Source organism: Poecilia reticulata, linkage group LG7 (genome assembly GCF_000633615.1).
Source record: "Poecilia reticulata strain Guanapo linkage group LG7, Guppy_female_1.0+MT, whole genome shotgun sequence".
NCBI lineage: Eukaryota > Metazoa > Chordata > Actinopteri > Cyprinodontiformes > Poeciliidae > Poecilia > Poecilia reticulata.
Genome location: NC_024337.1, coordinates 20,094,878 through 20,117,002, shown reverse-complemented (window position 1 = coordinate 20,117,002; position 22,125 = coordinate 20,094,878). Strand labels below are relative to the sequence as shown.

General features: G+C 36.8%; 1 protein-coding gene across 2 annotated transcripts in view; it reads left to right on the top strand.

Annotated features, from left to right (window-relative positions):
- LOC103467625 (adenylate cyclase type 6) overlaps nt 1-22,125 on the top strand; it is a 52,028-nt gene that overhangs the window by 21,987 nt on the left and 7,916 nt on the right. For both annotated transcript variants that reach the window (XM_017305823.1, XM_017305824.1), the window contains exons 4-14: nt 12,337-12,486; nt 13,905-14,026; nt 14,649-14,760; nt 16,262-16,389; nt 16,477-16,635; nt 17,756-17,897; nt 18,267-18,395; nt 18,489-18,517; nt 19,120-19,267; nt 19,629-19,726; nt 21,615-21,702. In XM_017305823.1, the coding sequence (XP_017161312.1) occupies nt 12,337-12,486; nt 13,905-14,026; nt 14,649-14,760; nt 16,262-16,389; nt 16,477-16,635; nt 17,756-17,897; nt 18,267-18,395; nt 18,489-18,517; nt 19,120-19,267; nt 19,629-19,726; nt 21,615-21,702 (1,305 nt within the window). The remainder of the gene's footprint in view (nt 1-12,336; nt 12,487-13,904; nt 14,027-14,648; nt 14,761-16,261; nt 16,390-16,476; nt 16,636-17,755; nt 17,898-18,266; nt 18,396-18,488; nt 18,518-19,119; nt 19,268-19,628; nt 19,727-21,614; nt 21,703-22,125) is intronic.

Below are 22,125 nucleotides of genomic sequence, written 5' to 3'. Positions count from 1 at the left end.
GCATCAACATAAAAAGATTTATTGGTCTCAGTTGTTTGGTTTAATATTGCTCATTATATTGTTAGTATAGATTAATGCACTAAACAGATCTATGCTTGCCATCCCTACTTTCATTTATCTCTAATTAAATTTTTGACTTTTTAACATTGAAATAGTGAGAATAACCAGTCGGTTTCTAAGGTGTGTTCACAACCATCAACCATCAACAAATCAAGATTAATGAATTAATCTGGTGATGTTAACTCGCAGGGATTAAGGATCAAATACTGTGATGTTGTCATCCTGATCAGTAATCCTCCACAGGAAATTAAATTAAACACAGGGAGGAACAACATTTTACTGGAAGAGATGTTTTCATTGACGTAATGATGTGACAGATCTTTGACTGTGGGAAACTAAATTTTAGTTCCTGAAGAAACTAATTAAGAACCAGTCTCTTTCACCAGGCCTGATTTTCTACTGAAGCCCTTTGGCGGTCTGTAGCTCTGACAAAATTTACTGTAACACTTTAAATTTCATGTGTTTAAGGGTAAAAGTATGGCAGTAACTCCAGATTCTTTGAGCAAATGATCGATGTTGTCCCCTCTGACTTGCCATACAGATGTCATGGTAATGTTATGCATGGTATGTATGTTCTCTCTGTAATGCTTCTGGAAAGTATTTGCCATTAAAAAGGTTACTGCAAGCCTCTAAATATGGTTTTAAATTTATTGCTGCCATTAAGCAACATTTACACAACGTAAGCCAGAGACCAGAGCTTTGACAGAGGTGCGTTTGATTTGTTAACCAGGGACGTTTGTGAACTTTGAGAGCTATTAATGGCTTATCTCAACTCTCTGAAAGTGAACTCTGCTCAAAAAGACTTTCTGGTCATTTCAGAAAGAAACAAAATTAACTTAACTTGAACATCTGGATGTTAAACTACTGACGCCACTTCCTGTTTGTGTGTGTTTTTCAGAAACTTTGCTGTATTTTCTTTAAAAAGTTTAGTTGGTGAATATTATGTTTTACAATTTATAGTATTCAAATGATAAATGTTCTATCAGTAAAGTAAATTTAAAAAAAATCATGTTAATTCATATGATGTAGATTTGCTAGGCTGTATATCTTCAGAAACTTGAGACTTAACTAGAAACTTCCCCTGAAAAATCTAAATTTTCACCTGGACTTAGAAAAACTGACCTGAAGACGTCTCTATTCAAAATCCTGTCCTTTGGAGCCACAGTCCTGACAGTTTACATTTTCCTGCCCTTCTGATTTAGATGCTTAAATTCCTCCAGTGCATTTCATCAGCTTCTGCAGAAGAATGTTAAGTGTTGTCTAATCCTCCTGCGGTCTGAAGAGACAAGGCCCTGTGTGCGGTCCACCAGGGTCGCACTGACCCTGCTGCGTTTGATTTAATGAGGGTTTTTTTTGGTGTGGTTTCGGGAACTGACGGTCTGATGGGACAACCCCCTCACTGTCACTGAAATGTATTCCCTCTTGGACTGTGACATCTGCCGCGTTCTTCCTGAGGGTTGTGCTAAGTGTTTTTAAGCTAACATCGGGTGAAAGAAAATAATTTCATCACTTAGTATAAAAAAAACACAAAAAAAAACACGAGTGTTTTCAGCATTTTTCATGAGCCAACCTGGCTGATATGCTCCTCGGCTTGTCGGCCATGATGGCGCAAATCTGAAGAGGTTTCACTTTGTTCAGGTTCATACTTGTGTGGTTGTTCATCATTTACTCCCATAAAGTCGTACAGCATCTTCATAATAATAAAAAAGACTTCTTCTATTTCCCCCAAAATCACCCCACTTCAACATTTATTGACAAGTTATTTTAGTTTCATGTTAGAGAAATGTGCTCCTGGAAAGATTTGTGGCAGTGTTCCATTAAATGATATTCATGCAATATGAATATTTTGATATTTTAACATTAAAATCAACTGTGTTGAATTAGGACATTATCTAAAACTTGTAGATTAACGTCTTTGATGTCTGGAGTTGGATACCACCACCATACAATGCATTAGAAGATGTTGTTTCTACTATACGATCATATAAACGTCTTGTATGAGTGACTGTTTTTTTTTTTTTAAATGTTCAACCACAGCATGTTTTGACCAACAAGAGACTCTCGCTTTCTGATTCATCATGTCTGCTGAGGCCTGGATGTTGAAGCTTTTGTTTTGCTCAATCAAACACAGACACATTATGTTGTTTGTTTTTAAAAGAAACAGCAGGATCAGCACTTTTACAGTATGACTGTAGTTAAAGATGTGTTGTAGGAATAAGAGGTAAAATCAAGCAGAACGGATCTCTCTCTGTTTAAATGACACTTCTTCATGTCCGTCACAATGTTGACAGAACCTGGAGACTAAGAACAAGACAAAGACTAAGAATAGCTCCTGTCACTGAAATTTATTCCCTCTTGGAAACATCCTGAAAACTAGTTTCCTGAGAAACCTTCCTCTGCGGTTCATGACAGATTTGCTCCACAGGTGGTTCGTCTCCAAAATATTTCTCCTTTTCTACCACTTTGATGGTGCTTTATGCACCGTGAAACACAAACGTCTGCCTGTGCGGCATCGGGGTCAGCTGACGCTCCGCTCCAGACGGACGGTGCGAAAACCGCCCGGCAGAGTCGGAGGAGCAGGAAAAGAAGGAGGGGTTTGACTCTTTATCTGTGCTCTGGGTTCTGGTCATTTTAGATAAGGGCAGTGCAAGCTGTGTGTAGACATGACGCTCAGTCTGAGTACACAAACCCAGCAACTGCCTGGCACCAATATTCCCTGTGAGAAAGGCTGAAAGTGACACTGAGCTCATAGGGAAAAAATGAACAAAATGAAAGAGTATAGAAATAATTACATGCACTCTGAAGTGAAGATCTGTCTTGTAAAAGAGATTTTTTTTAATCTCAAACCTGGTTTAATAAAGGTTATTATTGTATAAAGGCAAACATACAGGAGTGACTCTTAAAAGACGTTTGAAAGAATTGACTCTTCTCAAATGTTTTTCAGTGTAGTTATAATCCATTTTGAAATAATAATAGTAATACTTTTATAAAGTGCTTTCAGTCTAAACAGAATACAAACCACTGACAAGGCCTAACATGAGAAACACTAAAATCTCCATGATAAAAACGCTTTTTAGTTTTTGACAGACAAGTTGCTGCATTTTCAATAATCTCAGTGAGTTTATATAAGCTGGATGAACTTTGAACTATAGTTGTTAAAATCCTTTTATTATTAAAAATAACATTAATAAGTGTGTTTTTCTGTTTTCGGTATAAAAATCACTCTTCAGATTTAACCCTCGCTGTGTTTGTTGCAAGCGTTGGCTGCACTGGTTGCAGGTTGGTGATGATCTACTGAATAGATCAATTCAATAAACACACATATTAACAAGCAAAACTGTTCAAAACTGTCCAATAAATTTATTCTTTCAAAGAGATGAAACAGGAAAATAAAGGGATTTGTTCATTTAGCATTCTATATTGATGAAACATAAATAGGCATCCAGGAAGTCAAAACAAAACTAACCAATCTGACTGTTTTGGTTTTAATTGCCTCCATTTCTCCTCCTCCCTCGTTCAGCCGGTCGCTCCTCGCTGAACCTGAGGAGGGGATTCTGGCTCTTTGGAAGGAGACTGAGGAATGTGGGTGAGAGTTGCTAAGTGAAAGCTGGACTGGCATCTCTGATAATTCACAGCCTCCGTGGGTGTTAGTTTGAGGCCAACACCAAGCAGAACCTTTCACAAGGCAGAGAAAGAAGCTCTGGCAAACAAACGAAGCCGGAGCAACGCATTAGTAGCATCGGGATATTAGAGTCATCGTCGTGTCGATGTCTGTCATGCCGAAGATGCCTCTGATGTTTCCTGATTTCGAAATGTGGTTTTTTTATTGAGGGTTTACTGAGTAATTTAAGGTTAATATTTGTTTAAAATTTAGAGCAGTACTTGTTTCTTCCTTCCTGTTTTAGGTTTATTTATTAGCAAGCATGCATCCTGTGAATGTACTAAATCAGGCCTTAAAGATATTGTTTATTCTTCATTTCTGGGCAATGTGAAGGCCCAAATAAAGTCTTCTAATGCAGCACTTAAGGATATCCTGTATTCTGGGCTGTGCAGGGTAAAATTAAATAAATCAGATGAATTAAAAATAAAGGTAAATCAGACATTATGAAGCAGATATTTAATGGAAGGTTAGAAAATAGATTGCTTGTGTTGATTTAGAGGTTTTTTAAATCTTCATTTTACAAAGTTTTCTCAATCAGAACTTGGCTAAGCCAATAGCAACAAGAGAGAAAACCAGAAGGATTTTCCAGTTGTTTTAATGTTTTCCAAAGGAAAATATCCATAAAAATGTTGTTTCTGTAATTGTACAAGCTGGAAGTGCAAAGAAACAGTTTAATAACTCAGCTATTATAGTCATGGCAGCCATTTTGGATTTTGGGTTTAGTGAAAAAACGTCAGACTTCAGAAACCAGCTTTCTTTTTTTCCATCTTTTCTTTAATTACATTTTTCCGATAAAGCACAAGAAATGGAAACGTTTCACTGCAAAAGCAAACAATCTTACCAAGTATTTTAGGTCTAGTTGTGCCAATATCTTGGTGCACCTGAAGTAAAACACAACTAACTTTTGTGAAGCAGCTTTTGAGCAAGATATAGGAACTTTTTAAGCAAATAAATCATTGATATTGATTTTAAAAACCAGTTCTGGTACAAATTATTTAATTTGTAACATTTCCCAAGTTATAAATGAAATAATCTGCCACCTTTTAAATCAATATTAAGCCATTGTTTACTTGAAACAATCTTGCTCAAAAGTTATTCGTAAGCTAGTTTTGTTTTAAGTACTACGATGTTTTCACTATCAATAGACCTAAAATGCTTTGTGTTTTTGCAGTGTTGACAGCCATTGATGTGTTTTCTTTCCTCAGGCAGAATAAGTAACTAAACTAAGGAACAGTTTGAAAATCCCTGCACCGTTTCCTGAACTAGGTAACAGTTTCTTTGACTTCTTTTTCTCCTTCTGACACCTGTTGGGCTGCATATGATTGAGAGGCGGCGGGATGAAAGGAGGGGACACGTGACCTTCTGCTGCGCATTGTTAACACACGGTTAAGCTGTTATTGGTTTGAGATTGCATCATTTTAGATGAAAATTGAGATGAAACTGGGTCAAGATTACCAACAGTCGTTCACATACTGCTTTCCGGCTGCAGACTTTAAAGCACTTTAAAGTTATTGGGTTTTCAGGGAAATACCTGGCATTAGTATCGGGTTGGAAATCTAGCAAAACACTGTGTATTTCTTAAACGCTGCGACGTAAAACTCAGAAAACAGAACCACTAAGGCAGAAACCACTCGATAGCTGTGATGGTAGCATCAGTCATGGAAAGTAGCGGTGGGTTTGTCATTCCTTCCGTGACTGTGACCCGTTCGTGATGTGAAAATATTGATTATAGCTGCAGTAAATAATGGGATTCTGATGCAGCACATTAGGGTTCTTTGTCTCCTTAGAAAGAGCTGAACATTTAATTTGTCCCAGCTCTCCCACTCACTCCCCTAGTCTGAAAAGGGGCCGATGGCCTTAAAAGTCCATGTTTATAGACTCACTGTCAGGATTGTGAACTGGCTGATGAAATACATGAGCGCTGTGTTAAATTAATCACAAATGCGGGAGAAAAATTATAAATATATTACTGGAATATTCCATTAGCTCTCTGTCATTTTCACCTGCTTTCACTGCTCCGATATTTTCGCTTCACCAGCACAGATTTAAGAGTAGAAGGCGATGAAAGTTTGAAGTTATTGAAAAGAAAAGAAAGGAAAACATGTACAATTCACAAATGAAGTAAGTATTTTTTCTAATTCTGAGTTTGAGTTGTATTTTCATCATGTTGGATGTTTCGCTGTGGGAACTGAAAAAGTAGGAGCTAATATTTGAATTCACAAGGGTAGAGGTCTCCAGAGTGACTCTTGTTATGTCTTTTGCTATGAAGCTGGAGTTAAAATTCATAGCTTCATTCATTCATGTATCATTTCATCATCGATCAAAGTCAAAACTACAGTGATCACCTTAATAATACTGTGGGAAATTAGACTCAAAAGCTTTATTTTTGTCCATAATTGCCATAATTGATCAAAATGGCAATCCGTTTCTGACGTTAAGCTAATCCAAAGCGCACTACCGGGTTCACCACCATTTTAGAGTGGCCTAGTCAAAGTTCAAAATAGAATGTGAGACATCTTAAACAAGCTGCTCATTCTCAAATACCCATAAAAGATGTCACCTAATCACAAAGGATTAGGTTTGTTTGAATAACTTTTCTTTCTGTGAATAAATGGTAGAATTTAAAAACAGTTTTTTATATTTACTCATGTTGCCTTTGTCTGATAGTAAAACCTGCTGGGTGATCGGAAATACATGTGACAAAACACAAAAAGGAGGAAAATAATGTATTCTCCACACTATAAGTCACATCAGTCAAAAAAAAAAGTGTTATAAAGATAAAAAAAACATATATAAATTACTGGATCAGCCAAATTATGTAAAGACTGTGAATTATAATCTGGAAAATACGGTACGTTTGCATGGCTGTTCCATGAAAGATCATTTAAGAAGCCAAAACTTGTAGTAGAAACACTCAAATGCTATTTGGCAGGTAGGAGAGTTAAACATTTTTTTTTAACTCTCCTAAAAGTTAACTTATTATTACATTAATAATCCCAGTTATTAATGTAAACTGGGATTAGAAACAATCCAAGAAAAAGTCCTGGAAAAAGTGAGACGTGAGGTGGGTAATCACAAACAACAAGCATATTCAGGAAAGAAACATTTGCAAAATAAAACAGCTTTAAATGTTTAGGAGAAATAAATATATTCAGATTATTCTAAAAAAGTGGCAGGAAAGAAACACATGAGAAAAAAGAGCCCACCACACACACACACACACACGCTGTGTTTGTTGGTTTGATTGTGCCGTGCAACATATTTACAGTTCTGATTATGAAAAGAGCTGATTATCGATTCTGCAATGCATCCATACGGCCGTGCAGATCGCTTATTGATTATGCCGGCATATCCTCTCTAAGTTGGCAGAGGCTTTTTGTGGCAAAATGCACTTTAATCTACGCTGCAGAGTAGCCAGTATTACTGCTGCTTCCCCTGTCCAGTGGCGTCCACAGCATCTCTTACATAAGGCCATTTTGATATCCAGGGATTAGGGCCTCTCCACAGACCAGCCAGTTGGCTGTTTCCTCCCGGGTCAAACCTCGGCGAAACGACAACTGCTTTCATTACAGGAAACAAAACAAATTAAAAAATTGATACACGATTTGTTCTCATGCTCACAAAGTGATCCTGATGTGGCTAACATAGAGCACAGAGGAGGGATTTTAATGGTGGACAGGAGTCAAGATTAATGAGTGTGTTGTTGAAGTGAGCAGGTGTGCTCTGTGCAGGTAGCAGGTAAACGCTGCTGAAGAGGTGGAGTGCTGCTGCATAAACACAGGACATGACTGTGTGCTCTGTAAACCCACTCGTCCATGCCCTCTTAAGAAAAGCAAGCAATTACTTTGAGGCTCGTGCGCAGGGTGTGACTCCAACGTCGTGGGAACCTATGCTGATGTATGCTTACTGTCGCTGCAGACATTTGCATATGGAAATAATAAAAAACCCTTTCTGCACACGGAGGCCTCTGCTCCGCCATCCCCGCGTTCCCACGTCCACCTGGAAGCAGGCGCGGTGCTGCAGGTTTCACTTTAGCGCCGCGGCTGGTTTTGCTTGAACAGTAAGAGTAAAGTAAACAGTGCTGAGCGCTCTGAGCCATCTGCCTAATGTCGCTGTGGCCCATATCTGCTCCCCTCACCCCTCTCACTCACTCTCTTCCTACCCCTGTCATCCTTACATTGTGTTTTTCCTTCCTCTACCCGTTTTTCTTGGTACCTCTTATTTCCTTTTCCTACCTCCAACAGCTGTCGTTCTTCAGTTTTATCTGACTTGTCCATTATGCTGCAGATCCTTTTTTTATAATCCACTTTTTGTTGACTTTCTTTGTAAACTTGTTAATGCATTACCCATCTGTTTCTATTTTTGTTTCCACACTGACTCTATTCTCAGAAGTTTCTAGGAACCTCAGCGCAATAAACCCGAACTGTTTATATCCAGTCTCCTTTTAGCATTTGTTGTTTGATTCGATATCTTTATCTTTATCTCTTTTGCTTTTACCTTTGTTCTTAATGTCTGTGGAAGAGAATAAAACAGAGTAGCAGAATATTCACATCTTAAAGATTTCCAAAGTGAATTTAATAACCTGAAGCAAATATAACTTTATAATCCATATTTAGTAATGTGAAACATTCCTTTAAAATTAAAAAGAGTAATATGATCTAAACAGTTGTGTGAAAAAACGTTCAGGAACAGATGACACATGTTTTATTCCACAACAGATAATGGTTTCTTTATTTGATGTGAGCTGGTTGAGTTACCTTTTCTCATGTTTATGTAAAGTTTAGTTATGAAGCTGAACACTTTGAGGTTTTATGAATAGGATTTTGCATAAATGCTGTATTTGTAAAGAGCTTTGCAAGAGTGTTTGCATAATTTAAACGTTTTCATATTTTGTCACATTACAACCAAAAACCTTGATGTATTTTATTGGGATTTGGCTCTTTGGACCGTCCACTGTTGTTGTTAATGTCTCCTAACATGTTGTAAAATGTTAATGTTAATAACACTAAACATTTCAAAGAATCTACTAATGTTTTTGACAATGGATCTTGTAATAATTGCAGGTTTTTGCAGTTTTATAGTTTTTAAAAGTATCAATAATATTTTCTAGATCAATTTATTTTAACCACTTGTGATTTTTTACATACTTTTTCAGAAATATTCATATTCAGTACAAGAGGAAAATGTATGCAACTCTTTTTGCAAAAATATTTACTTTTTCCTGTATTTTAGAGCTAAAAAAATAGAAATAAGAAATAAAATAGCATCTCTTTATAAATGATGATTAAATTATTTATTTATTTTAGTAGCTATTTATTGAATTAATAAGTTGAAACTAAAATGAGTTAAATCCAGCGTTTTGAACTGCTGCACAGTGGTATTTTTCCCAGCCTTTCTTAATTCCTCTGGCCTGGATGACTGGATGTTGATGGAACAGGCTGTGCTGCAGGTCAAAACAAGAACTTGAAATGTTTCTGGTCAGCTATGCCTTTTGTGATGTCATCAGGGACTTGCAAGGGAATGTAGATTTTTTTATTTATCCAATAACATTTCATAGCAAAAATAACAAAACAAACAGAAAAGTCTGACCACGATGTTCTCCTCAAGCCATTTACAGAGAGTCTTAATAGTAACTTTAAAGTTTAAGTTTTAGCTTTATGGAGTAATATCGTAAATTGATCCATTTTGTAGTGTCAGCTAGCTGTTTCATCTGCACATCATTGTGTTGTCTTGGTTTATATGTTGCAGTTGTCTCCACTATAAAGTATCTCAACCTTTGTGTATTCCCCTTTTCAACCAGTAGATGGCACTGTGACACATTTAGCTTCAGCAGCTGCTAGAAGAAGCAGAAGCACAAAGTCCAAAGGAGTGTGAAACATTAGAGGACCTTGTGGTTGTAAGCCTCGTCTTTGCTCCTGCTGGAGTTTAATTCAGGTCATATTCCTCTCCCAGAGTCTCTGCGTGTCCACATGCGGCCTCCGCAGTGACGAGCGTCACGTACAGCGTGGAAACAAGAGCTCATCTTTTAAAGGAAGTGGCCCAATGTGGGGTCGGCAGCTATTCCCACGATGCAGCTGAAAGTTTTTATTGTGCACTGGAGGTTATCACATTGTCTCATAAAAAAATGCAGGCGCTTCTGGACAGACCGCAGTATGGAGGCTTCATATGAGTATGAACAGAAACAGGCCCAGTTTCACCGAGAGATTTAGACATAAACAAAAGAAAGATGCAAAATAAAGGATGTTGTAAATATTCCCTCGTGATCTGACAGAAAAGTTAAATGTACAGAGAGAGATATCTAGTATAGTAATTTATATTCCTTGTGTTTGAATAAAATAAAATACTAAAATATTTTGTATGTGAAAGATTTTACAGTTATAGAATGCTATTATTACAAAACAATTATCAAACTAATGTAATTTGTTTGGATTAAATGTAATTGAACAGTAAATTATGGAGAGTAGAAGGAAAAATATTTGTTAACTCTGTCAGTAACTCCTGAATAAAACTGCTTAGTCGCCTTCAAAAGTTGTGAAATCTGTTAAGGGGAGAAAAGTCAATCCAGGCACGGAATAAAGCAAACGTAAGAGAAGAAAATACAAAATTGAGATCTTTGCTAGATGTGGAAACATCTATAAAAGGACCAAAACTAACAATCTGTATCACTCTGAACATAGAAATACCTGGTGGAGAGTGTATCATGCTGTGGGAGTTTAGTTCTTCAGGTGGGACTGGGAAGCTTAATTAGAAGATGGATGGAGCTAACTAAATGGAAACCTGGGAGAAAAGTAGGTAGATGCTGCAGAGACATGAGAAAAGAGTTTGAGGAGAACATCTGGTCCACCGGTGTCAAACTCATCTTTGTTTTGGGCCAAATCAAGATCATGAATGCTCTTAAAGGGCTGGTTCTGCCAGAATGTGTTAGTAAAAAATTCTGTTCACAAATTATCAATGAAATCTTGAAATTAAATAATATTGTTGAACATCTTCTCAGTCCCTCCAGGATTTCGTGATATTTCTTGTGATTTTTGGCAATAAAAATCAAAGTGTTTTCGGTACCAAAACACTATTTGCGTTTATTTATGACGTTAATGCAACTTTTTATTACTTACTGTACAGATCATGGACTACAAACTGACATCAGTTAGGCTGAGGCAGCAGTTCAGTACAATTAAGAAAGTTTTTGACAATTGTTGACTCCCGATTATGTAATAGTGCAAAAAAGTGTGAGGATTTGTTGAATTTCCATGATAATTCTCAAGAAACTGGAGGGACTGATTGATACAATTTGGCAACAAAGACAAAAACTGCAGTGATTTGATAGAAAACATAATATTTAAGCAAAATTAGTGTTTAGTCTAGAATAGAGGGCCATATAAAAATCTATGGTGGTCTGGATTTGGCCCAGGGGCCTCAAGTTTGGCACACGTGCTCTAATCTAAACACATAGTGAAAGTTGGAAGGGAATAATTGCAGATAATTCTCCAAAGTATTCTGGTTTAGATGTTAATAAAGCAATCGAGAAAGCAGACTTTGATTTTTGTACGGCTGAATTTGTACTGTATTGATCTTCTGCATTACTCATTTGCATGTGTGCACAGAAATCCGGATAACCTGGTTCAGACACCATTTGCATGCAGACTTCCAGGGATTGTATTTCAGTGAAATCTTCCTGGCTAAATAAAGAAGTGAATTATGAAATGGGGAAACAAACTAATCAAATGCTGTCTGTCTTTTTTATTCATTTATTCTTGATGAAAGCCGATCAGACAAAAACAATCTGCAGTAAATGTGCATACCTTTCAATAAAAAAACATCCTTACGTGAGCACAAACATTGTTTTTGGCAACAAGGAAGTGTGAGATTTAGCTTTCAAGCTGATACAAGGAGTGTGAGATCTGGCACTTATGACTGTATTTGGCATCTCACTGAAAAAAAAACATATTTGACACCTCTTCTAAGTATTTTAATCTTCTCAACCTCCCACCAGTTTTACTGTTGTGTATTTTTGCCATTTTAGTCCTGAACTGCAATCAACTTTGATGTAATTTAATGTTTAATAGGCGCAGCAAATGGAGAAGCGTAAATACTTTTTCAAGTGATATATTTGGTTAATAAGAAGGATAAATGTCATGATGATCAGACAAATTAAAGGGCACCATAATTAGTTAACCCATTTTAACAGTTATTGCAGGCTGCACAGGCTGACAGATGTGTCTGATTACATTTGATCAAATCATAATCGGATCTTACAGGATGTGACTGCTGACTTCCTGTGCAGACTGAAGACAGCTTTAAAGCATCTCTCTTTGCATGGTTTGGTTCTGCAGAGCTTCTGCTAATAATCCAAAAACAGTTGGACAGTTTTAGGGAGAAAGATGATACAAATGTAGGATATTTATCATCTATTAAATCATCTATTAAACGTGAAACGTGTTAATAATAAACTCTCAAAAGCAGAGCGTATCAAACCTCATGAGATCATGTTCTAGTATAAAATAATAATCAGTCAAATTCTATCTCCACTGCTAATTTAAAGCTTGTTTAAAAGGATATAAACTATATGTTCCTTGAAACAATAAATAACTCGTAAATAAATGTTCTGCTCTCTCCAGGTGAGTGCCAATGTCCTCATCTTCCTGTGCACCAACATCATTGGCATCTGCACCCACTACCCGGCGGAGGTTTCCCAGAGACAAGCGTTTCAGGAGACCAGAGGCTACATCCAGGCCAGGCTCCACCTGCAGAGGGAGAATCAGCAGCAGGTACGACTCCTCCATGGAGACGCAGGCTTTCTCAGCACATTATCAGTTCACACTGAGTAAGATTTCAAATTCAGGTCAAAATAGCAAATGTGACGAGGACTAAGTCTCCCAGAGGGCATTGTGAGGTCTTTACAGATTCCTCAAATGTGCAATCTAAGCTTTTTAATTATGTCAAATGCATAAAAATGAGGATGTTCATTACATGTTTTTGCTCAAAATCATTCTTAGATGATGAGATTTTCTTGTCTCTTTAAATCCAAATAATCTGCTGCTGGTCACGCCCCTAACTCAACGTTTACACTCACAAAATGGCTGCAAATATATTATACAACCATAAATCTTTAAAAAGCAGAAGTTGAGCCTCCTGCACAACCAACAAGCAATGAGCAAATTGGTTCTGGATGGTAAGTCAACAACAAAACATGTCGTTTCCAGGAGCCATTGTACAGAGCGTACAGCTGTGAAACCAGTTGACCAAACCTGCTGGGACTCCACTTAGGTTGCTAGGTAACAGCGCAGTGCCTGTTGAACAACAATCAGGAGGTTTTTGAAATGGGTCATTTTTCAGAAACCAAAAACCATTAACTTACTGCCAAAAAGCTTCTGGGTGATTTTTTAAGTGCTTTGAATGCTTTTAGATGCATTTGAGGCCTGAGAAGAAGCACAAAAACTTGAAAAATGTGTTTTGCATAATAGGTTTCCTTGAACAAAGGCTGTTTTTTTATTTACTTTACAATAAACCAGTCCTCAGCATTGATTGTCAACTAACAACAGGACTTATGACTCTTTGAAGAGAGCCAAATCTTTCAGAAGCCACTCACTTTTAGGAGCTGTTCAAAATATAAATTTTTGAAAATGTAAATTTTTCTAAGAAGAACCCATTTTTTTAAATCTAATTTAGTTTTTATGAGTGACATTCACAAGAAAGTAGAACTATATATTTTAAGTAAAATTCAAAATTAACCAAATACAAATCTCTGGAAAAAAAAACCCACAAGCTACTAAAAAATAAAGCTCTTTTAAGTTCAAATATGAAAAAAGTTTGTAGTTTTATTTTGTTCATGAAAAATAAAAATGGAGCAACAAAGCATATCTTTTTGTTCTAAAATTTCACGTTACGGTAAACAAACCCTGAACGTGTAAGTCAACGCTAAATAACAACTTCTTACACTTTATCCTAAATCTGAATCCAGTTTACTTTATACACATTAACATTGTGTGATCCTTTCTGTAAGCTGCAGTAAATTTTACCCAAATTAAATTCTTTAACTTCTAACGGATCGTAGTGACAGATTAAAATCACTTTCAGAAGCGTGCCTTAACATTCTGTGTTCAGACAGTGATGTTGTGAATGACACAATCTGCATTTTCTATATTTTGTGTGTGTGTGCGTGTGTGTGTGTGTGTGTTTTTTCCAGGAACGTCTGTTGCTTTCAGTGTTGCCAAGGCACGTTGCCATGGAGATGAAGGCTGACATCAATGCCAAGAAGGAAGACATGATGTTTCATAAGATCTACATCCAGAAACACGACAATGTCAGGTGGGCAAGCTGGGTTTATTTTTTCCTGAAAAGTATTCATTTACACCAGCTTGGCAGGAACAGTTTCTGACTGGCGCAGTGGGAAAAAAAAAAATCGCTGTAAGATTTGTTTGCTTGTTCCAAAAAAAAAAAAAATTCTCCAAATTTTCGCCGAGGCTGTCGCTCGTCGACGCGCACAGACTCACACACACATGTGCGGCGCGCTCGGAGGGTAGAGTGGTTTGGCAGAGTGGAGGCTAATTAACACTAGAGAGGGAATACTTAATCACCCGCAGCCAAGATAAGATAATCCCCAAAGATGGAGAGCTTTGGCACACATTCAATTACAGCCCTGAGCACACACAGTCCATGCTCACACACTCTCACTCTCTCACACACACACACACACACACACACACACACACACNCACACACACACACACACACACACACACACACACACACACACACACACACACACTACAGCCACGCAGAAGTCCTTGAGCCCACTTTAAGGTCAGACCTCATGCCAAAGCCAGCGGCCCTGCAGATAACAAATTACAACTGCAAGCTAAAAGTTGTTGTGTCGCTTCATAAAAATGCTTTTTAAACTCTGCTTCTCTTTGTCTTTCCTCTGCTTCAGTATTCTGTTTGCAGATATTGAGGGTTTCACCAGCCTGGCGTCCCAGTGCACAGCCCAGGAGCTGGTCATGACGCTCAATGAGCTCTTTGCCCGATTCGACAAGCTGGCGTCGGTAAGGACGTTCAGCCGCTAGCTGCTTTGTTTGTTAAAGGGGATCAGTCTTTTTGTTTTGTACAAAAACGAGAAATTATTTTTGTGTCATTTTGTAATTTGAGATTTTTTTTTCTTTCCAAAATAAAAAAAAGCAATTGAGTAGTAATTTGCTAAGTATTTCAACTATGGAAGGAAATCGGTCCTGCTTTATGTAATAATGCCACAATATGTCATAGTGTAATAAAATTGTGCTTTAAAATATAATAAAACATCATTAAAACTGCATTATGAAATACTAAAATCCTTGAACGCATTTTAAATAATTTTGTCTGACCAAAAGTTCAGCATTTATTGACCAAAGTGTCTTGCAGGATCAAGAACATGATCGTTATTAGAAGAATAATGATCACGATGAACACAGTTTGTGGTTGTTTATTACATAATGCGCCACATTATTACATTATCATCTCTAAAAAAGATGATCTCCACATTTTGTAATAGATTGTAATAATGTTATTACAGCAGAAAGCAGTAATAGAAGGTTTTGCGAAACGTGTTGCAGGATTTTATTACATTTTGTGTCAATAATGCGGTGTTACAGGAAGAATGTGTGAACCTCAATGCAGAAAGACGGTAGGCCGGGATTGGAACCCGCAACCTGGTCACAACAAGGCAACAGTGAAACAACTTCAATAAAAACAAAATTATCTTTGTTCAACCAAGGCATACATTAAAAAAAATGCTAACGCTTTATTTGAAGGGGTGTGCATAAGACTGGCATGACACTGTCATAAACACGACATAACACCTGTCATGAACATAAAGACGTCTTTATGAATGTTTATGACAGTTGTCATGAAGTGTCATTCGATAAATAATGACACTCTTAATGTAACTCTTAATGCTCTAAAAGTTGCATTAAAAGTCGATTAAAAGTGCTAACTTTGCATGATTTTGTAAATAACGACAATTTAAAGCAAAGTTGGCATACAGATATTCTTTCTGTTTATTTCTTACCTTTCATAATAATTTTCCCCTTCCTGTCCTCCTCTTTATTCTTGTTTATTTATTTTCTATTTAATTTTTGCATAAAACAGCGCCGATGAACACGTCGTCATCATCTAGATTTGATTTCATGTCACATAAAACGTTTCTCTTCTGACGTCATAAACTTCTTGTCCGCTGATCGTCCAATGTTGGCAGACCGAACTGTAGCCATGTTTTGTCTCCGTCACCATGGAAACGCTAATTTGTTGATCATGTTAAGTGGAAATAAGTCTGGGCGGCAACACTGGACGACTTTGCGTTAGTGGACTTTGCGAAACAAATTCAATAAAAACAAAGAGATAAATATCAGGAAGAGTCTGGTTCGCCATCTGTCATGACTTAAATCGTTGTTTTAAGAAGAAACAGATTTGAAACGGATTAATCTCTTAACTTTTTTTTTATGCTCTCTGGAAGACAAGTCTCTCATGACGTCCTGTCTTTAATCCGTCTTTCTCCTGTCTCTTGTTTCTCAGGAGAACCATTGTCTCCGCATCAAAATTTTAGGCGATTGTTACTACTGCGTGTCGGGGCTGCCGGAGCCGCGCGCCGACCACGCCCACTGCTGCGTGGAGATGGGCGTCGACATGATCGAAGCCATCTCGTAAGCAGGAAATGAAATAAAATCATTCTGGGCTGCGGTGAGTTTTGCCGTGTTGTGCTTCGCTCGCTGATGTGCCCGTGTTTACAGGTTGGTGCGTGAGGTGACGGGGGTCAACGTCAACATGCGCGTGGGCATCCACAGTGGGCGTGTCCACTGCGGCGTGCTGGGACTCAGGAAGTGGCAGTTTGACGTGTGGTCGAATGACGTCACGCTGGCCAATCACATGGAGGCTGGGGGCAAAGCAGGGTGAGGGGGAAATCACATTTACTCTTCTTAAATCTGTTTTCATTAATACAGTCAATGCTACCCGCTAAGAAAAACAAATAGAATATGAAAATTATTCATATAATTTATGTTACATATTATTATCCAGTGCTACTCCAAAGATTTTTGGTCTATATTAAATTATAATATTAATCATATTTGGTTAGGTTAGTAATATTTGTTTTAGTCACATATTTCCTGTCTCGTTTGTAAGCAAAGATATTTTTGTGGTTTCAATCATAATCAAACTTCAATTCTAGACTTTCTGGAGGTTGTGTCATTTTTACATACCAGTTTAAAAATTTAGAATAATTAGTGGAACAGATTATTATAAGGGTTATTAGCATATACAGGTATGCCAAGTCTTTACTTATGTTAATTATGATGAATATTATAACCACACCAATAAAATTATTTTAAATAAAAAAACTGTACTTTTAATCTGACAAACGACCCTTATCTAAACGCATATTTTAATTAATAAAAAATTATTTTATGTGCTCTTAAACAATATTTTTGGTAAGTCACTGATGTATTGCTGCAGGACCTTTGTCTAGGTAAGGTTGTTCCTATGTAAATATAAAGTAGAATAAAGCAAAGTTCAGTCTAATTAGACTAAAATACAAACAAAACGTTCTAAAGCAAAAATAAAAGCATCAAAAAGAAAAGGGAATTGCAGAAAATAAAAGTAAATAAAGAAAAAAAATTATACCTTTTTAAATGAAAAACTAAAATAAAGTGAAATTGAGTCTGTTTAGGCAGTAAAAACAAAATAAAGCAAAAAAAGAGAGCAAAAAGAAAGGAGAACTAAGCAAAATAAAATTAAATAAAACTGACAAATGTAAATAAATTATACCTTGTGAAATAAAAAAATGAAATAATGTAAGACTGATTAATGTAAGTAAATTAAATAAAAGTAAATAAAACAAGATATTAAAATAAAACAAATTAAAGCTGAGAAGGGAAGAAAAGACAGTAAAACAGAACAGAAAACTCAAATATTCAAAAAGGAAAAAGATTAAAAAAAACAAAGCAAGACAAAAAGAAGTAAAGCTAAATGAAATAAAATAAAATGTTAAAAATTGTCCTTTGACTCCACCAGGCGGATCCACATCACCAAGGCAACACTGCAGTACCTGAACGGAGATTATGAAGTGGAGCCGGGCTACGGAGGGGAGAGGAACGCGTACCTGAAGGAAAACAGCATCGAGACCTTCCTGGTTCTGGGCTGCAGCCAGAAACGGGTCAGAGCACAAACACAGAAACATTTGATTAGAACAATAAGACCTTTATTTTTCTCATTCAGAAAAGATGTGAACTTTCCAGATGAATCTGGTCAGAGCCTATTAATCTATTTTTATGCTTAAAATAGATTAATCTTTTACGTGTTATTTTTGGTTGTTTTAACTATTTGATTTGAGCACGAAAAACCACAAGTGTGTGATTTCTTTCCCACTGACAAATAAAGCTCTCCGACTGCGTGTCTGCTTATCCGGTTGGCCAGAGAGAAGCCAGATACACAAAGTGCCCTTAGTCACTTGTTTTGTCGTTCGCTGTGTGTTGTGTTGCACGAGAACAGTTGGTCAAGCCTTGGTGTTGTTTTCTCTGAGCAGAAGGACGAGAAGGCGATGATGGCGAAGATGCAGCGGACGAGGGCCAACTCTAACGAGGGGCTGATGCCACGCTGGGTGCCCGACAGAACCTTCCCCCGGACAAAAGACTCCAAAGTCTTCAGACAAATGGTGAGGCTGAGAATCCATACGCTGGCGAGAAGCGACAGGCTGCAGCTTCTATTCAAAATCCATCATCTTCTCTCCTTTCCTTTGTTTTATTAGGGGATTGATGAGTCCTCCAGTAAAGATAAGTGAGTCCAAACACTTTGTTACATTTTTTTGTTTTGTTTTGCTCCATTACCTCGCTGTGGTTTTTTCCCCCCTTATTTTATTTTTTTAAGAAACAACAGTAAAACACATTTGAACAGACAAATAAAGTCACCATAACAAACATGTAGTTCACATGTAAGCCTGAGGGAAAATGGGTTGCATCAGATTACGATTAGCGGTGCACCGATTGTTTTCTGGCTGATCCGTCGATTACCGATCTTTAAAAAACCTTTCCTGTTGACTCTGATTTTGACCGATACCAATTGTTTTTGTCTGAAATGTTGCTAAAGATAGCAACAAAGTCACTTAGTTGCCAACAGCGGGATTACTATTGTTAACTGCAGACGTGCAGACATGACATGGAGTCAAATGTCTCTCATGGGAGAAGAGGAGTGGTTGATTTTTAATTAGGATTAGAGTGTGGGTTTTGATGTCTTCAATGTTTTTATCTTTACTTTTCATCTATTTATTAATGTCACATAGTGTTTTTATTTTTTCTTTACTTAGCCACTTTTTTGTCGTAACTTTTTTACTGCTAGTTTGTAACTCTGTAATTCTGTATCTTTATTTTCTTTTATGAAAGCCGAGGCGTTCAGGAGGCCATGAACCCAGAAGATGAGGTGGATGAATTTCTGGGGCGAGCCATCGATGCTCGGAGTATTGACCAGCTCAGAAAAGATCACGTCAAGAAGTTCCTCCTCACCTTCCAGACGTCTAGTCTGGAAAAAAAGGTCCAAAATAACAAAAATGCTTAGTTTTTCTGTACTTCAGAGTAAGCATGCTGCTTTACAGAATTATAACGTTTAATACAAATATTACAGTTTCACTGTGTCAAGACAGTAACCCAACTATTTATCGTAATAAGAAAGATAAGTAGGGCTTGATTGGTTTCAGAGGCATGATATTCCAATTTATTTTATAGCCAGCTGACTAGCAGTGTGCAGCAACAATCTGAGGAGAACTTTAAAGCAATGACAGTGATACCAGTGCCCTCATTGTGTCTACATTAGTAAATATTTTTAATATTTTCATACCCCCAAAACATTGATTTCCTTTTGTTTTGTTTTTTTTTGTTTGTTTTTTTTGTTGCAGTATTCCAAGAAAGTTGACGACCGCTTTGGGGGATATGTTGCCTGTACTCTGCTAGTATTCTGCTTCATTTCTTTCATACAGATTGTCGTCTTTCCACAGTGAGTACCTCTAAATGTGTCTGTTTCACATTTAGACATTTCAATATTTACCATTTTTAACAGAATTTTCCGCTTTGATTGATTCAAATTTTACAGAAACATCTTTAACGGTTTCCAAACTAAACTAACATTAGCTGCAAATATTGAAGCTTTAGTTTGTCTTTCACTGAGCTCAGTTAGAAAACCTGTTCTGGACTGCAGAGAAGTTATTTGTACTAAATTTATGAGATATTTTTTTCTGAGTCTAACCAACGCTGTTCTGCATAAAGCTGAAAATGTGGAGAAGTAGCACTTATGATACTTTGACGACGTCAGAATCAGTCGCAAAAGGATGAATTTACTTGTAAAGTATGTTCACAGTGAGACTAAATTTAGCAGTGAAAAATGTAAATTCATTTTATACAGTTGGCTTCACTATAAAATTCCATTGTGTTCAGTAGACATGCTCTTTTAAATACCAGTGAATGACTTGCTAACATAACAGAAAGCACTTCTAAAAATACATATATTTTTTCCAAAAGTATTATCTCAGCTGCATTTATTGACCCTTTGTACGTGACGTCACTCTCTTCAAAACTCAGCCCACTGCGCCATGATGGACACCAAAAACAACCTATGCGCTCCTGTAAAGCTTGTCATAAAACACACATGTGGTGGCTTAAAATCGCTTTTATTTAAAAGTAAAAATGGGTGCTGCGCGGTCGGCTGCACAAACAGACAAGGAGGCAAGCTAAAACTTGTCATTTTATAATTTTTCTACTAATAAATCTACTAATTACTAATACATATACAATTAATTCCTAAAATTTCTGTATATTCTGTATAATCTGCATAATCTGTATATGTGCATATACTTCCCATATTTTTATTTTTATTATATTATATTTATACTGAACATTTCATTTTTATAACCACCTTTGTACACCTGTAAATACATATTTATACCCTGTATAGCACTTCTGGATAGATGCAAACTACATTTTGTTGCTTTGTACTTGTGACGGTGCAATGACAATAAAGTTGAATTCTATTCTAATTCTATTTTATTCTATAATTTTTAAAGAGGAAAGATGGCGGCTATACGGTTCAAAATAGTATCAGCCCAAACTTTGCAGTTGTAATGCCTTTAGTCCTCTGGGAAGGAGGAGTTAAAGCTTTGCAGAAGTTTTTAGTGTCTTTGCTCCTTTTGCGAAGTGAAATGCAGTGAAGAGGATTGTGTTTTTTAATGACGTAACCCAAACAGAAAAAGTGTAAATCCTAATGTCAAGATGATGGAACCTGTAAAATGCGGTACTTAAGGGAATATTTGTTGTGAAAATCCAACTGTAATACAGTCTGGTGGCTCTTATTATTGCAAGAAACACATGACTATGTGCCTCTTCCTTGTCACAATTTTTCAAACTGCAATAAACCTTTATGACTCCAAACATGGGAAAATCTAATTAGGAGTGAAGACCCCACACATCCCCTCTGTAATGCTTGGCACATATTTTAGGATGTAGCCACTAAGAGACCAGTTTAATCTAATTAAGAAGGTAAATATCTTTAACGTTCTCCTATTTCTACATATAACAGTTCCCAGATTGACTACTCTGAAAAACCAAATCATCGTTGTGTTTGGAAAAAGGATCTAAAAAACACTTTCTCTTATTTTGCTCTTTGACTTCATGTATTTCTGTAGAAGTTGTATGTAAAATTCTCCTTCTGAGCTGTTTTGGTGATTCATTTTGACTGCAACATATGACAACAAGAAACAGGAATGAATGCTCTACTTAAGGAATTTAACAGGAGATGTAACTGAATCCTCCGAGCTCAGAAATACCAACATTTGTTGAACCAGATCCTAAATGTCCCTCTGAAACTGTTTATGTGTTTCTTTTCCCTGCAGCACTCCAGTGATGCTGGGAATCTACATCAGTATCTTCATCATCCTCGCCAACATTCTCTTCATCTGTGCCATATACTCATGCATCAAGGTAGCGGAGCAGCTCATCTGGGCACAATCACTAAAGTGTTGCTCTTTTTGTTTTTCATGCAAAACGATTCTTGCTCCTTGAATTTTGGCACATTTTGTCTGGTTGCAACCACAAATATCATTGTTTCTTATTAGTCTTTTTTACTGTAGACTAAAATAAAAGAAGAACAAGATTGTGAAGTTAATGAAAAGGGGATTTGAAGTCTGGTGTTCATTTTTATTCATCTTCCTGTAATAGAAGAGAAATAGCCTTTATACATTCTGGTGTAACAGCAGCAACAGATATATAGTAGGGATGTAGCGATACACTAATCGCACGATACGATTCATGATATTCTGCTCAGGATACAATATACATATTCATGATATAAAATCCTAAAAAAAAATACACTGACATTTGTGGTTGTAAAGCAACAAAATGAAA